The following is a 16,564-nucleotide window of genomic DNA, read 5'->3' as shown; positions in this document are numbered from 1 at the left end:
CTGGAGAAAAGCCCCAGAACAAAATCAGACCATCAATTCTAAGGCTTTCAGACATAACCTCCTTGGGGAAGCAGAACCAGTGTTGTGTTTTAGTGCGGAATGATTAGTCAACACTGGGGCATCTTACTCCAGCGATTACCGGGAAGGTAATAAGCCTGCACGTCACTGCAGTCAGAGAACCGTCATTGTTAATATCTCCTGAAATGCCTGTTCTGAGCAAGCCCAGGTCTTTCCCAGGCTGTTGCTCCAGGGATCTCCATTATGACTCACCATAATCTGGAGATTATTTTGACACACTGGCAGCAAACAGAAAAACATGAGTGGATTAAAAGCAGAAACACAAGTATTCTTTATGGCAAAAAGTGATGAATAATTCCATGGCACAGAGCGCCATCCTGACCTTTTCTGATGAAGTGCAAGCACCATCACCGTGAACTTTGTCACAGTCCTGGCTTCTCCACATTAATGACACCGTGCCTTTTTCTCTGTCCTCAAATAGGCTTTGATTTGCCTGGGTGGGATGTTGTTGATTTTTGATACTGTTCAGCTCCAGATGTGTATGTTCAAAGGAATATATCCAAGTTAGGCCTCTCTAGCTTTCTTATTTTGGCAAACGTCTATCACTTATGCCACTTTGACTACTGAAGGCTGGCTTAGAATTGTTACAGGGAGGGAATAGTAACTTGCATGGTGGAAGGATCTACCTCTTCTACATCACCTTTCCAAAATAACATCTTTTGGATTATTAGCATGTCTTACTGACTCAAGTTTTGGAAACTAAAGAGTATTGCCTTGAAAATCTGCAGGGCTGATTCATGTGCAAAGATTAAATCTCAATGTGGGATATGGCATTGTGCCCAAATGTGTGGCAAAACATTCCTGACTGCTTACTCAGAATGGAATAATTGCTGATACTTGTTAATCTTCTTAATACATTTACAGTATTGCCCTATGCATTGTATTTTATTGTAGCTGTTGTGAAGAACCACCATAGGCATGAGTATTGCTCATTGAGTGTATTGCTCAGGCCCAGGTAACCCCAAAAAGAAGTGACAAGAAAGTGAAGGCTTCTGCACTCACTCCATGGGGCCCCACACAGATTCACAGTGCCCAGCTTGTCTGAACATGTCATATTTATTAAACTGCCTTGAAAGTTTGCTGCTTACTGAATGTCCCTACCACATCTGTAAATAGGATTTTCTCCTCTCAACAATCTTTTTCCTTTCCTTACCTCATTTTTTCACGCTGTCAGACCAAAACTGCCTGTTATTTCATGTGTATCAAGCAGCCAAACATTAAAACTTCAATGTGATGTTTAGGAAATACTGTAATTTATGTTAGAAGTTTCAAAACCTGACAACAGCTGAGTCTAATCCAAGCACCTCCGTGGAAACAAGTCATTTAGTTTTAGGGCATCAGTTGCCTTTTCTATAAATGTGACATAATAACTATCTGCTTTCCACAAAGTATTACTGATCACTAACAGCCATAGGAAACAAAACTTCTTGGAAAGTGATAGGCAGCAGACTTGGAGCCATCTCACAATGCAAACAGAAAAAGAGATTAAGGGAAGAGATTTATCACTGGGTTGATCTTCATGAACAGGCATTGAAGAAAACTTGCAGAGGCCACAGCGCACCAGCAGTTTTCCCAGGTAAATGATGAGCAGCAACGTCTGCAGACACCAACCCAGGCCACTTTCACAGCTGCTTCATGATGACCCTGGCTGGGAGAATGTACCTAGACTTGCAGTCCTTGCTGAGTTGCCCTCACATCGTCATCTGAGTCAACCCAAGCTGTTTCCACAGGAGGGCAGCAGCCCCAGCGCTGAGCTAGGCAACCAGACCTGAACCCCAGCCTAGTCCTACAACCCTGCCAACCTTGCCCTTATCCTTCAGAAGAGAGCAGTCTGCCCCAGAGCGTAACCTCCCAGGCTGGAAGGGGAGCTGGGAATAAAGAGGAATCTCCAAATTCTCTGGTGGAGACATTTATTAGTTTCTCCGTCAGACCTTCCCAGCCATGGTAAGATGGGTTCCTGGCTGTTCCCGAGCATCTTTGCAATGGTAGCTTTGGTCATTTACCTAGAGCTGGTTTATTGCCCAGGTTTTCCTGTTTACCAGTGTTTACCTCTCTCCTCAAATACCTGATTTGTTTAGCCTCTATGATTAGCTGAATGTGTGGTGAGGACCTACGGGGACAATGTTGCTACTTGTGACTGCACAGCATGAAATTTTTCCAGCCTGATAGCTTTGTGATTTACAAGGTTCCTATCTGTGTTTTCCCTAATAAAAACACTCGGGCTGCTGGACTTTTACCCCTCTGAACTATCAAAAGCTATTCAATTGAGGGATAAAAATTGCTTTTGGTGTTTTTGTGGTTTTGTTGTTTTGTTTGGTTTTTTTTTTTCCTAATATTAAAAAACCCCAGCTTGTTTCAAAATGTGGTCACCAGGAGAGTGAACTTGCACTTCTGGAACTATCGCACTGAGGGGTTCAAATGTATTTTGTGAGCCCCTGTCTTAAACTTGGGCTGATTGGAAACAGCCCTATGCCTTGATCATTGACATAAAATGTATCCTCATAAAGCAAAAGAAGAGCAATTTTTTAGTGAAAATCAGCAGTTTACTATAAAAAAATATATGTTGAGAAGATATGGAGATAAACATGTGTGAAATCGTGACCTTTTTTACCTAAATCAATTATTACAGTCTTTGGGAACATAACCCAAGTAATATACGGTTAACATTATATTAACATACCACTTTACATGTGTAATACATCAAGGCATGTTTGTGAAACATCCTGACTCCCTTTGTTCTGAGGAAGTCTTGGGATATAATAAGGTGGGTATAATTGCAAGAATGACATGGTATTCCTAGGCACCAAAAGACCATGACTTAAATACACAAATACAAGCATGTAGCCATTACAGAAGAATGAAATGAACATAATCTTTAGTATAAAAACAGCACCTGAAATTGCTTAGTATGAACAGGACACACCTTGATGTCCTAAATGGTGTTTGCCTAGAGGGATCCACTCCCCGCACCAGCTGGGCAGATGTAGGCACCTGAAGCTTTGATATCCAGGAGCAAATAAGAAACTAGTGCTCCAGGTCCACATGTGATTGTTAACACTTAGATGTGAAGAGGAGTTCTTTGCAAAAGCAAGCCAGAAAAGTTTTGATGCAGAAATATGAAGAATACCTTGAATTTGGCTTGCTTTGTTTCTAGAAAAGAAGGCCTCCAAATAGGACTGATTATGAGTTAGAACATGACACTCTAAAAATACACATTTGCTATAATCTAGAAATTTATGCCTAGAAAATGTGGAACCTTGTTGCTCTATGAATACAGCTTATGTTCACTGGTTTCCAGACTACAGCCAGGATTATATGACTGACATCCCATTTTCACACAGGGTCCTGCAGAGCAGAGCTAAATCCTAGATTTTACCTGGACATCAAGTTTTGGGTAGTCTAGGAAGAGTTTTCAGGCCATCTTCTGTTCCTCTACACAAAGCTGAGTGTCAGCAGGAGAGTATTGCAAATGAGTAGCAGAAGAAAAAGGAGATTCAGAAGGCAAACGGTTTGATGCAGCAGCATTTTAATGTAAATGCAAAGTGGAGTAAACATTTGCAGAAAGGATAATGCAGACTAGAAAGAGCATATTTCTAGAGACAAGAAAAGCTAAACCCAATCACCCATTCCAGTGTGACACATTTCATCAAAATATCCACTTTCCTTAATCTCTCTGAGCCTGACATTCAAATCCCTATGTGTGCTTTGTTTTAAAATCACAATCATTGTCAAACTGGGTAGAGAAAGTTAAAAGCACAGACATAAGATGCAAAGCCACAAGAATAAAGAAAGCAGTAATCTAAGCTAAAGCACTATATAGGAATTAAATGTAGGGTTCTGGTTTTCAGGGGGGCTTCCCTCTTCGGTAACCATGCCTTTAAATCACATGCCATACTCCTTCGTTTCTTTGCTTGTTCTTTTCCCGTCACTATTCTTTGTTTTAACCTGATTAGATCTTCTTACAGAAGCCTCTCTGGCAAGGATGCTTCCAGCGGGTGGAATAGGTGTAGGAGCACTCCGGCACGCATTTGGTGGCACACTGAGGAGCACATTGAGGAGCACACTTGGAAGCACACTGGGGAGCGCACTGGGGAGCGCACTGAGGAGTGCACTGGGGAGTGCACTGAGGAGTGCACGGGGGAGCGCACTGGGGTGTGCATGGGGCAGCGCACTGGGGTGTGCACGGGGCAGCGCACTGGGGAGTGCACTGGGGAGCACACTGAGAAACGCACTGGGGAGCACACTGAGGAAGACACTGGGGCTCACACTTGGTCACAAACTGGGTGGCACACCGGTCAATGCAGGGCTCCAAGCACTCAACACCCTTCTGCGATGAACCAATTGCCACTCCCGACTCTAACACTCCAGCCAGCTCAGCTGACTCCGTGGAACCCACAATAGTTTCCTGTGGGTAAGTGGTGAGGATGGGTCCTGGGATGGTCACGACCACAGGAGGTGGGAATATAATCACGCGGGAGTCTGGGCAGGCGATGACACAGGGCTCACTGCAGGCGGCGGCCCGGGGCTCTGGGCATTTCCCATCACACGGGACAGAGCATGGCTCAGTGCAGAGAGTTTTCTCACAGGACATCTTGTTGTCTTGTAGACCTGCGAGGTATGGCAAGGAACAAATGTGACACTGAAGGAGCTGGTAGGACAGGGTCAACACTTGAGCTAAGCTAAGCTAAGCCCTGAATACAAGTTGGTAGTTAGGTTGATACCCATTCTGCTGCTCTGCTTTACTCTTCTCTGTGACCTTTCAGAGCTCAGTTCCTTCTTACAGACACAAACAGCCTCTCTGGGGCTGCTGCTTAAATAACATCTGCTTTGTTCTATGTAATTTAGACTCCAGAGGTGGAATTCAGTAAAATTAGGTTAATACAACACTAAAGCATTGCAGGAATGGAAAATACAGGAGAGGTTTTACTGTAATGAATTTACATATTCTCTGGGTAAAGCAGATAAAAGACAGAAAGAGGTATATAATCCCTACATTGTGCATGAGGGAATCGATCCCATTAGGATACCAAGTGCTACATTTTTAGTGCAGTTAGTTTATAACAGGTGGCTTTAATACAGCATGTTTGGTATCAAACTCATTTGGAAAAATAAACAAATAAAAGCCATTTACAAGATCACAAGAAAAAAACTGAAGCACAGCAAAAACCTGAATGCAGGGCTCTTGAATTGAAATTTCAGAGGGATTAAAACTGCTCACAAACTTAGACAGAATTCTACACCTTCATTTTTTCTAAATAAATTGAAGGTGGGCAGGTAATTTGGACAATGTCATAAACCTACATTTCATGATGTCATTTCAAACTTATCCAAATTCCAAATCAAAGCACCAAAGGAAGGAACTAGTTCATCTGTTGTTTCAGGCTGAATGGAATATTTTGGTTTCAGCCAAGGTGGATACTTAGTTCTTGTCTGAGCTGCATATTAGAAAAGCCTGGGTGAGGCTGTTTGACTCAAGTGATTTTTCTCAGATGTTTTTCTTCTTTTGTTGTTTTAGACACAGTGCCAGAATATTCATTATTCACTTAAACTTCTCCTGACCTTAAATGCTAATCCAGACACTAACTCAGGTTCACACCCTTTCATTCTACAGCATTTATTAATTCTATGCTCTTGACTTGACCTATAAATCCCTCTAGCAGAAAGCAACCCAGAAAAAAAAACCACACCTGAACACATAACATAGAGTACAAACAAAAATATAGTGGATAATTTATTCTTACACAGCCTGTTGAAGAGAAACGTAGAATCACAGAATCCTTTAGGATGTAAAAGACCTTTAAGATCATCGTCCAAATAAGATCACTGCTTTGCTTACACAGAACAGTACAACCCAAAGCTACTTCCCGAGTAATATGTGCCTTAAGTAGACATTTTCTGGGTTCCTATTTCTTCTGTGTAGCTGTACTGACAGATGATTTAACAAAGGTCTGGCCATTCAGACTGACAGTGAGCACCCGAGAGGACCCCAGGTGGGACATTTCCAAAGTCAGACCAAGACAGATGTAGAGCCACATCCACAGAGATGTTATATTCTAATAGCTGGCTCCACTCAGAAAGGTGACTGCAGCTATCTCACCATCTCAGTCTTTATATAGCCTATCTCAATATTTACACATGATAGCTCTGTCCAAAATCAGATAAAAACTGGAAGCCACAAGGTCAGAATAACAATGCCAGTTGTATGCTGCTGGATAAGATATTTTAAGGCTACTAAAAGCCTATATGCAGTAAGTTTCCATAAAGTAATGGAAGTACATTTCTTTAATATTATCTAGATTTCAAATGTATTTTTAAATCTCAATCCATCAGTACCTCTGAATGAATAACTACCAAATGACCTTTTCATTAAAATAAATCCCAGAATATTGTACAGAATGGCAGAATATTAATCCAAAGTCCATCCCCGAAGGAAATGCAAAGATTTCAAAAATGATATTTCTTTGGGTTTTTTTGGTCTTTTTTTTTTTTTAGGAAGAAGAAGTTATATCAGAATCCAACTTACTCAGTCCACCGAGGAGAAGTCAAGAGAACCTGCTGAAAGGTTTCTGAATCATGAATGGTTTTATATACCTTCCTAGACCACCAGGCTGATGCAAGAAAATAACGTCATATTTGTGCATTAGGTTCCATTACTCCCCAGACAAAATTTGACATGTAATTACAGTAATAGTTTTGCTTACTGTTTGTGTTGATTATCCTATTCTCACCAGCACATGACTTGCACAGTTCCATCCCTGGATTCCTTTCATTTTGTGGTTTTAAGCATCAAACCCATTCTTGCAGCTGAGACGGTGTGAAAGCAGCCATAGGACTGAACTTGGTCTTGCATGAGAGCCCTGACGGAGCTGCAGCTGGGCAGAGGCTCTGCAGGACTCATCCTTGAAGTTCTTTAGAAAACAGGAGTTTGTTTTCCTTGCATAACATCATGATGTCCAAGAATGCATAAGAGCCTAACCTAGTATTAGTAGTAAGTGTGCTTGCTAGTTTAAAGCTTGTTAGGACATGTTTACACCAACTGTAGTCACTGCATGACTGTAGTGTCAAGATTACCTTGGAGAGACACTCCTAGTAGAGCACAGAATTGCCCGTGGTCGCCTGGCTCCTCGTTTCGTGTTCAAGTCTCTTCCAAGGCAAAAATATAAAACAGCATCAAGGCTTGATGTGACAGCTGTAGCCCAAATTGAGCACGAAGTCTCCTCCTCCGCAATAGGATTCATGGGAAGAAACATAAGGGGAGAAAGCTCATTTTGGTTAAAGTGGGATGGTGAGAGGGATCTCAGAATTGCTCAGTCTGGTTTGGAGTAAACCACTCTGTCCCCAGTCCCTTTCACAGTGGTTATGGTCACAGCTGCATCAGAAAAATGTTTATGAGTGTGAGGAAGAGTGTTGTGGGAAACTCAAGGTAAGTAAGCAATGATCTGCAAAGCAAAGCAAAGCTGGACATTCCCCATTTAACATCCAGGGGGGCTAGGAAAAGGAGAAGCAACTGATTTATTTAGGATTGCTTAGGAGGGCTTTGGCAATGCAGAGAACTAAGAGTTATAATACCAGCTTTTGCCAAATTTGACCTGTTGTGAAGAAGCAGCAGTTCATGCCATGTTTGAAGCACAGCCCCTGCAGATGACACAATACTATTTAAATCATCAAATATGCCTTGATTTGGAAAGGTGCATATTTGGCTAACTTGTTCTAAATATGATTATGATAGCAGATGGCTGGCTTTTAATCAAAAAATACCCCAAAGGGATCCAAATTCCCAAGGTGTTAGTCACTGCCTGATTAAGAGAATCACGTGGGTGTCCCTGACACATATATTCTAAAGGGACGCTATGATTCAATACTGTGGAGTTTAATACTGCCAGCCTGTTATTAACATCATAGCATGATACTTTGCATATATAAAACATTGCTGGGTGTTTGCAAAACTATCTGAAAGCATTTCCTCAGAACATTTCCAATCAGTGTTCTTGCCTAGAGGATCCTCCAAAATCATTCTGCTTCCAAGAGATAATTGGTAGCATAGAAGTTGCAGCAATAATAAGCAAAAATGTTGTATATGTATGGGAATGAGGAAGGGGAAATGAACCCAGGAACTATTTAATGTCCACATATGCCCCTTCTTAGGCTGGCAGGTCCCAAGGTCATAGTGACAACCAGAACTGCTATCCAGGCAGATACACACACTTTTTGCTCACATTTCTGGAGCTAATCAGAAGAGATGGGACATGTCGCTGAGAGAGTGTTTGAATGATATGTCAGGTGCTGTTATTACAGGCACAATCCAAAACATCAACCTCTGCCAGCTTTGGAAAAGTGTAGAATGACTGGCATTCACCTCCAGCTCCATTCAGCAGCACCAACCCTGCCAGGCAAATTTTGCCATCAAATGACTCCTCCTACACGCCTGCATGATCATCCTGTAGCTTTTGTCCTGTATTTGCCTGTCTAAGAGGCATTTCCAGCTTCAGTTGTTCATCCTCTGCTATGATGTTTCTGACTCAGGCATTTCCCATGAAGCCCCATGGCAGAATCAGGGCTGCAGGAAAAGCCACTTGGTATGAGCTCATTTAACCCAGAGCAGCTTCAAAGGGAGGTTTGAGAGAGCCCAGCTTTCATACGCATATGTACATTTATTTGCTCACATATATTTATTTATTTACATGCATAAAATCAGTGATAAGGAAGTAGTTGTACAGTCCTGTAAAGGTTTTCAGTCTTCAAACAGGTGAAGTTACAAATGCTGCTGTGAACAGGTACGTTAAAAAAATATGAACTGCTTGAGAAGGTGAATATTCTTCAAAAATGGTACTGAGCAATGCCAAAGGCTTATTGAAAAAAAAAAACAATAGAATTATAAGAGATTATTATGGATGAGAATTGGTAAGGTTTCCCTCAATTATGCATGGAAAATATTTCCCTAAGCTGTTCTTTAAAGTGTTCCAGTACAGGGATTCCATTGTCTCACTTGCAAATCTGCCAGCAGCTGGCTTCTCCTGCAATTGGAAAGTGAGTTGGGTTTTTTTTTTTCTGTAAATCTAATCTCAGTCTTCTTTTTTTCAATATAAGATGATGACTTCACGCCCTGTTTTTCCACTGAATAAAGTGGATTTTATTGCTTTTCTTGCTTTATGATTTTGTATTCCTTCTTATAAACCTCTCTAAAATAAACAAATTAAATGTGATCGAGATTTTCTCAATGTAAGTTAAGACCAAGAAGTAAGACCAAGAAGAGACTTACTTAAACAAATGTAAGAAACTGAAAGGGAGGAGGGGAAGATTTGTCCAATTAGGAAATACTGTTAATAGAGAAGGAAGAATGTGCAAGCATTTAATTATGATTATAAGTAACCATTCAAATAATTTGGCAAAGATGAATTATTACTCACTGACTTTAAATCAAAAGTGGGTATTTAGTCAAAAGGTATATGATAGCTTAAAGAGAAATTAGGGAATAGAAAGTGCTGGTTCATATTGTCCAGAAGATCCCTCCTGGCCAAACAATCTATAGGGACAAGAATTCAAAATATCTCTTGTGACTATAGGTATGGTGTGGCACCAGCACCCAGTCTCAAAACCTGTTACTTCCATGTTTTCATTCCAATTGATAGAATAGCAAAAAAAAAAAAGCAGAGAAAGAAAACCTATATACACACATGCCAGAAGAAAAGAAGGTATTGCAACATTTCTGATTAAATTAAGGGGGGACGGGGAGGAAGAGTGAGTGCTGTACAATTATACAATAAACTCTACAGTTACATCCACATTGATGTTAAAATTGTGTCGGCAGTTTATATAAACACAGTAGACCTACCTTCAAGTTAGCTTATGTAGCTACCTTTAGCATTGAAAGAGTTTCTTCCCATGATCTTAAAATCTGGGTAGAGAACTGTGATTCACTTTCCTGCCCCTGTTGCTTTCACCAGGCAGGTAAAGTCTGTGAGGACTCTTTGATTTCGCCTTGCTTTTCCGTCCATTGCCTTTCCAGACGAACAGACACATGGAAGAGACAGCAGAAAATAATAATTATTATTTTCATATCACTCATTTTGTCTTTTCTCTTACTCACATTTATGCCTTACACTGACACATCTATGTGACTCCTGTTAGTCAGCAGAGTAGTCCAATCAGATTCATAAGGATTAGTCATGTTGTTTCGGGAAAGTATCTTCATAACACTTAAGAGGAGCAGAAGTCAGCCAAGGCAGAGCTGAAGAGCCTGTGCGCACAAACCTAAATACTCACTGTTTCTTTAAGAAAATTCTGAACCCCAGAGCCCTTTGAGTGAAAGAATTATCATGTCACAATTAATAAAAGCTTATATTGGACATTCCTGTTTTCAGGCAGAGCAGGTCTGCCACGAGGTCCAATTTCTAGGAAGGCATCAGATGATTTACCCTTTTGATTCTATGCCAGGTGACACTACCAGCACACACTATGGGATGTGGTGCAAAATTTATATCCCCCGCATCAAAAACTATGCTATAGTGCAATAGGAAGGCTGGATTCTCATCCAGGACACACACAGACTTCTCAGGGCCATTGCTGAATTACCCAAAAGATTGAAATTCTTGAAAACATGAATTACAGTACACCACACCCCCCACCTCCCCCAAAAAAAACCAAAACAAAACTAAAAAGAGGGTTGAGTTTGAATGCTACAAAGTTTTAATGACAGGGAAGGAGAGGGTACATTTGGTGAAGACAGTCACGCAGGGCTCTTGGAAGCAGCTCCACACGTGCCAGCACAGTCGATCGCTTGGACATCACCGGGTTGCAGGGTCTCTTGTGAGGTTTGCACAGCCTGTGGCTGCTGCAATGGGACACGCTGACCCTTCAGAAGTAACCAGAGCCACAGCTTCCCCCACCAAACCTCCTGTAGCTCCCACCGCTCTGACAGCTGCCCCCACCAAAGGAACGGCCACCTCCAAAGGAGCCCCCACCATAGGAGCTGCCTCCTCCGCAGGAGCCCCCGAAACCTCCGCCGTAGGAGCTGGAGCCAAAGGATCTTCCACCTCTGCCAAATGACCTGCTTCCTCCATAGGAGCCCCCAGAACCAAATGAACTACCCCCTCCATATGAGCCCCCCATTCCAAAGGAACTGCCACCACCATATGAGCCACCTAATGAGCTGCTTCCTCCGTATGAACCCCCAGCACCATATGAGCCCCCTGATTCAATAGGGCCCATTCCCCCTGAAAAGCCCCCAATGGAAGATGGGAAGGAGCTGCCCACGATGCTCTCCTGAGGGCAGGAGCTGAGGATGGGGCCTGGGAAGGTGATGACCACGGGTGGTGCGTAGACCACGGCACGGGAGTCCCCACAGGAGGCGACGCAGGGCTGGCTGCTCCAGGCGTTGGCACATGGCTCTGGGCAGGTCACATCACAGGGTGAGGAGCAACCACTGCTCACAAGCTGTCCTGAAGACATCTTTTGTGATCTAGATAAACCTGCAGCACAGGTTAAGGAGGAAAAGTAAAATGTATATGGAGGTCTGTGCCTTTAAAAGGCTACCATGATAATAGAAGCTGTATTTTTCCTGATAGAAGGAATTACTTTATTATAACTATGACAACTACTCCTGTGGACATATCTGTCTTTACTCCAGTTTGAAATACTGAACTTCACTATTTTTAAAGCTAAATAATACAAGCACAAATACTACTTCTCTTGCTGTCCAGTGTAGCTGTCAATAAGGAATATTCCTTTCTAAAGCACCTTTACCCTGTCTTTATTCTGAGAGTGTATCTTGCCCTCCACCACTAACCCCTAGTTCTGTTAAGGATAAATCACTAATTTCTTCATCCCAGCTACTGGGTTCTTTTGGAAACAGGTTTGACAGACCCTGTAGTTATAAATAGAATTCAGCAGTGGGGCTTTTGCCGTATATATATATATGTATGTGTATACATACGTATTTTAATAAATGCCAAGCTATAAATTGTTAAGTCATAACTTCCTCATCAAATTAACAGAATTTAATTGACACTTTCCTCTTGTGGTTAGGAAGAACACAGCCTCACATTTTAACACCTGAATCTACCAGCAGTTACTGCTGAATGATTGAAAAAAAAACCTATCTGCTTAAAGAATAAAACTAAACTGATATTTTTGATCATAGCAGATATTGACATAGAATTCATCCCCAAGTTAAACACTGATAGCAACATCCCAGTTAGTATAAAGGAATTAAAAGGAAAAGTACCTACCAGGTTCACAGGGAAAACCAGACTGAGAAGTTGCTGCTGAACGTGGAGGGAATGCAGTGCTTTTATATACCACTCCAGACTGCTACCAGGATATGAAACACAGTTTTGTACATGGAACATAATAGTTAGCCAGCAAAAGATTTTGCTGTATAAGCTGCTTCTAATTGTAATAATTGTTTTGATAACTGATAATGATTAATAAATCAGCTGCACATCATCCAATAGAGCAACACACCCTTTGTCTTACTGTAATCCTTAAATAGTTTTAACATCCATTTTATGACTACTGTCATGTCCTGACCTCATTTGAATTGCAATTGTAGCGAACTGAGCTCCATTTGCTTAGCAAGGCAAAAGCATCAGTCTTTCCCTTAAAAAAAGTAAAAACATCAGTTTGGCTTTTCAGGAGAAATATTTTTTTTTTCTGCAGAAGATTCCATTTAAAATTAGAATTGCACAAAGCTAGAAAAACTACAAATTGAGCCTTTTTAATTCCTCAGGTGGGAGGGGTCATTTTTTCTGTCTGTTTAACATCCACCCAAGCACCTGCTTACAAAAGTGCTTAAGCAAATGCCCACTGTCATCTGAGTAAGTACAAGGAAGCACCATGTGAGAACATGGAGTAATTTTGTTATCATCCTTCTCCTTTTGTCATCTTTCAGGACAACTGTGGTATTCTATCCAGACACACTCCTGTTGTCCAGGGGCCATCATTTGAGAAAAAGTAGTCTTTTTAGATACAGAATGGATGCATATGGAGTGTATAAAGATGATTTAATCTTAAACAAAATTAAAGCATGTTGAGAATGGCAAAGGCTATTTTTTTTTTCAAGAAAGCCATAGCAGTATTGCTAAAGTAGTATTTAAAAGCCTCATATATTAGAAGACAGAGGAACAAATGCATAACAGTAAAAGATATCTCTAAGCAAAATTTCTTTCATCAGTAACCAGAAACAGTGAGAATATTAGACACGATCCACATTTTTGTGTGGTTACAATACAATGAAACAAAAACCCAACAAAACCCCACCATGTAGATAGATCACTGGTATAAACTACCCAACTTACAGGTTTTGTAAGTGAACTAAAATCTAGATTTTAACTCTCAGCTGCAGCTGCGGGAGGAAAGCAGCTGCTGCCTATCTGAATCAAAATGGCTGGGTTTTCAGTCTGTTTCACTCATCATCCTGTGTTTAATGTTTGTATCATAATAATGTTTATATCATTTATATCACCAGATTTCTGGTGTTTTCAAGCCCAGTTAGAAAATAGAGCACAGGGAACGTATATGGTTAAGGTCTTGCGTCAGAATGCGAACGAGTCCTGTCAGGCATTAGTGGGCAGCCTTTGATATGACAATTTTGCTAGTCAGCAATTCTTTGTTAACTCCTCAGTTAATGTATCTTCCCAGTTTCCTACTGTTGCATTGAGAAATTTCAGTTCACATGAAGAGCCCTGGGCACTGCTGCTGATTCTCACATTTCAGCAAGCGGTAGCACTTCTTTTAACCACCCAACTATTTGCAATTCAGATTCTGAAGAAGGAAAGTAGAATATCATGTACAAAACCTATTTACCAGCTCTAAATAACCCTCACATGCATCTATACTCATTCCAGCTTCAACTCCAGTGAGGGCCAGGACCAATATTAGCTGCTAGATGACTTCGTTAGGACTGGAGTATAAAATTCAACATGAGGTGTGAAATGATTGTAACATGACTTGGAATTAAGAATAAAGTTGTGACCACATCACTTAGAGGAACAATTAGAACAATTAAAGAAATAATCCATACAGCAAAACATAGTTTGGTAATGCGTAGGAAGGTCTTGCACAAAGCGTGGCTCACATCCCACTGGTGGTCTGAAGAGGTATATAAGAGCACTCCGAATGCTTCAGTTTCATCAACAACAGCTCTTCATCTACACTTCTCCAGACCTGGTGAGTTGGATCTTGTTCGTTCTCTATATGAAACATTAGGGAAATCATTTCAGTATGTAACTGAGGTCTTAGTCTACTGCAGAAGTGCGATGTTAAGCAATGCTGTTTGACTTTGGAGATACATAATTTTTATGATAATTTAAATGCATGTCTTTGCAGAGACAGTTGATGAATTAAAAGATTGGATTTTCACAGGCACTTAAATCAATTTAATATTATCAGTTATCTCCAGAACTCTATATGATAATCCAACAGACTCTTAAAAAGGAGCTGTTTCCAGAGGGAAACGGAGTTCGGCTTTCCTATCCGTGATTACCAGGATTTCTAGAGCAGCAGAAAGTACTTTGGGAAGTAGCAGATGTTAATTCATCCATGTTCAGGGAAATGTGTAAAAGATAAACCAGAATCTTTCAAAATACTCTTCTTCCACCCATCTTTTTTCATGCTCATGAAAGACATCCGAACAAACTTTTTTCCCACTGGCATTTGGGCATTGCATGTGTGCTTTATCTCCTGCTGCAGGTGTATCTACATCACAAAAGATGTCTTCAGGAGGATATCTCATGAGCAGTGGTTGCTCCTCACCCTGTGATGTGACCTGCCCAGAGCCATGTGCCAACGCCTGGAGCAGCCAGCCCTGCGTCGCCTCCTGTGGGGACTCCCGTGCCGTGGTCTACGCACCACCCGTGGTCATCACCTTCCCAGGCCCCATCCTCAGCTCCTGCCCTCAGGAGAGCATCGTGGGCAGCTCCTTCCCATCTTCCATTGGGGGCTTTTCAGGGGGAATGGGCCCTATTGAATCAGGGGGCTCATATGGTGCTGGGGGTTCATACGGAGGAAGCAGCTCATTAGGTGGCTCATATGGTGGTGGCAGTTCCTTTGGAATGGGGGGCTCATATGGAGGGGGTAGTTCATTTGGTTCTGGGGGCTCCTATGGAGGAAGCAGGTCATTTGGCAGAGGTGGAAGATCCTTTGGCTCCAGCTCCTACGGCGGAGGCTTCGGGGGCTCCTGCGGAGGAGGCAGCTCCTATGGTGGGGGCTCCTTTGGAGGTGGCCGTTCCTTTGGTGGGGGCAGCTGTCAGAGCGGTGGGAGCTACAGGAGGTTTGGTGGGGGAAGCTGTGGCTCTGGTTACTTCTGAAGGGGCAGCGTGTCTCATTGCAGCAGCGACGGGCTGTGCAAACCTCACAAGAGACCCTGCAACCCGGTGATGTCCAAGCGATCGACTGTGCTGGCACGTGTGGAGCTGCTTCCAAGAGCCCTGCGTGACTGTCTTCACCAAATGTACCCTCTCCTTCCCTGTCATTAAAACTTTGTTGCATCACTACATTGTCCTAATGTTTTTTCCTCACCTTTTCACCTACATCCCACATAGATTATGAAACAACATTGCCATGAAGCCAGCTGACAGATGCAAACATTCTGTCTTAAGTCTTTAAGAGACTGTCAGGTACCTTTAGCTAACACGGACGTATTTGGAGCAGTAGAAAAAGTGGCATCCTGTGACACATTTCAGGGTTTGTGTTGCTGAAAGGGTATTGTGCTTCCTGGCTATGTGGGATTATCTTTCCTCCTAGCTGTGGAGCTACATAAGATTGCAATCAAATTATCTAATTGTTTTCAAATTAAGCCTGTTTCTTGAGTCATATTAATGTTTCGCTTGGAGCTGATGAGTTTCTTGACTGCTTATATAAATCACAGATTAAGATTCCTTAACTTCTTTAAACACTGGAAACTAAGCAATTGCTTAATTGCATCTGAATCCTCTAAAGTCTTCTTATTTTCCACTTTATTGTCATTTTCACCTTAGTTTTAACAAAGAGAAAAGGTTTTCAAAGTGGCACAAGGAAACTATGACAAGGACATTCTGTGTTCTGTCTTCTGGCTCTGCTAATAGTCCTCGTGTTTCAGATCATCCTTCTTGACTCTCCAAACATAAATGATCACGGAGATCAAACCAAAGTAAACCCAACGTCTTTGGTTCCTGATCTCCTTACTGTGCTTTTCAAGTAATATCAAATGGAACAGAGCCAGATTTTAACACATCTTTAGCATTCAGTAGACTTCTCTTGAAGTCTCACCCATTTCACTCTTTGCATTTCTGCTCCCACTGATATCTGTGGAAAACAACACCAGAAGGTATTATTTCTGGTTTCATGTCACTCATCACTCATGAACACTCTTGCCAACTCCAGTGATATGAAAACACATTATACTGCCATATAAATGCAGCCTTTTGATGGGACCACAGTCAAAAGAAATTCCTAAATGTTACCAGGTGTTTAACACTGCCAGTTTAAGATGAAAAATCTCTGAAATCAA

At 41.7% G+C, this 16,564-nt stretch overlaps 1 protein-coding gene across 1 annotated transcript; it reads left to right on the top strand.

Moving 5' to 3' along the window:
- The first annotated feature begins 10,426 nt into the window (after window positions 1-10,426).
- Window positions 10,427-15,548, top strand: LOC130606759 (scale keratin-like). Its single transcript, XM_057423280.1, has 2 exons — window positions 10,427-10,512; window positions 14,767-15,548. Exons 1-2 carry the CDS (start codon window positions 10,485-10,487, stop codon window positions 15,381-15,383), a joined length of 645 nt encoding a protein of 214 aa, XP_057279263.1. The 5' UTR covers window positions 10,427-10,484; the 3' UTR covers window positions 15,384-15,548.
- Window positions 15,549-16,564: the final 1,016 nt, after the last annotated feature.

This window comes from Pezoporus wallicus, unplaced genomic scaffold (genome assembly GCF_028554395.1).
Source record: "Pezoporus wallicus isolate ANWC-B61680 ecotype Strahan unplaced genomic scaffold, APGP_CSIRO_Pwel_v1 scaffold_8441, whole genome shotgun sequence".
NCBI classification, from domain to species: Eukaryota; Metazoa; Chordata; class Aves; order Psittaciformes; family Psittacidae; genus Pezoporus; species Pezoporus wallicus.
The sequence above is the reverse complement of the archived record's forward strand: the minus strand, read 5'-3'. Positions and strand labels throughout refer to the sequence as shown.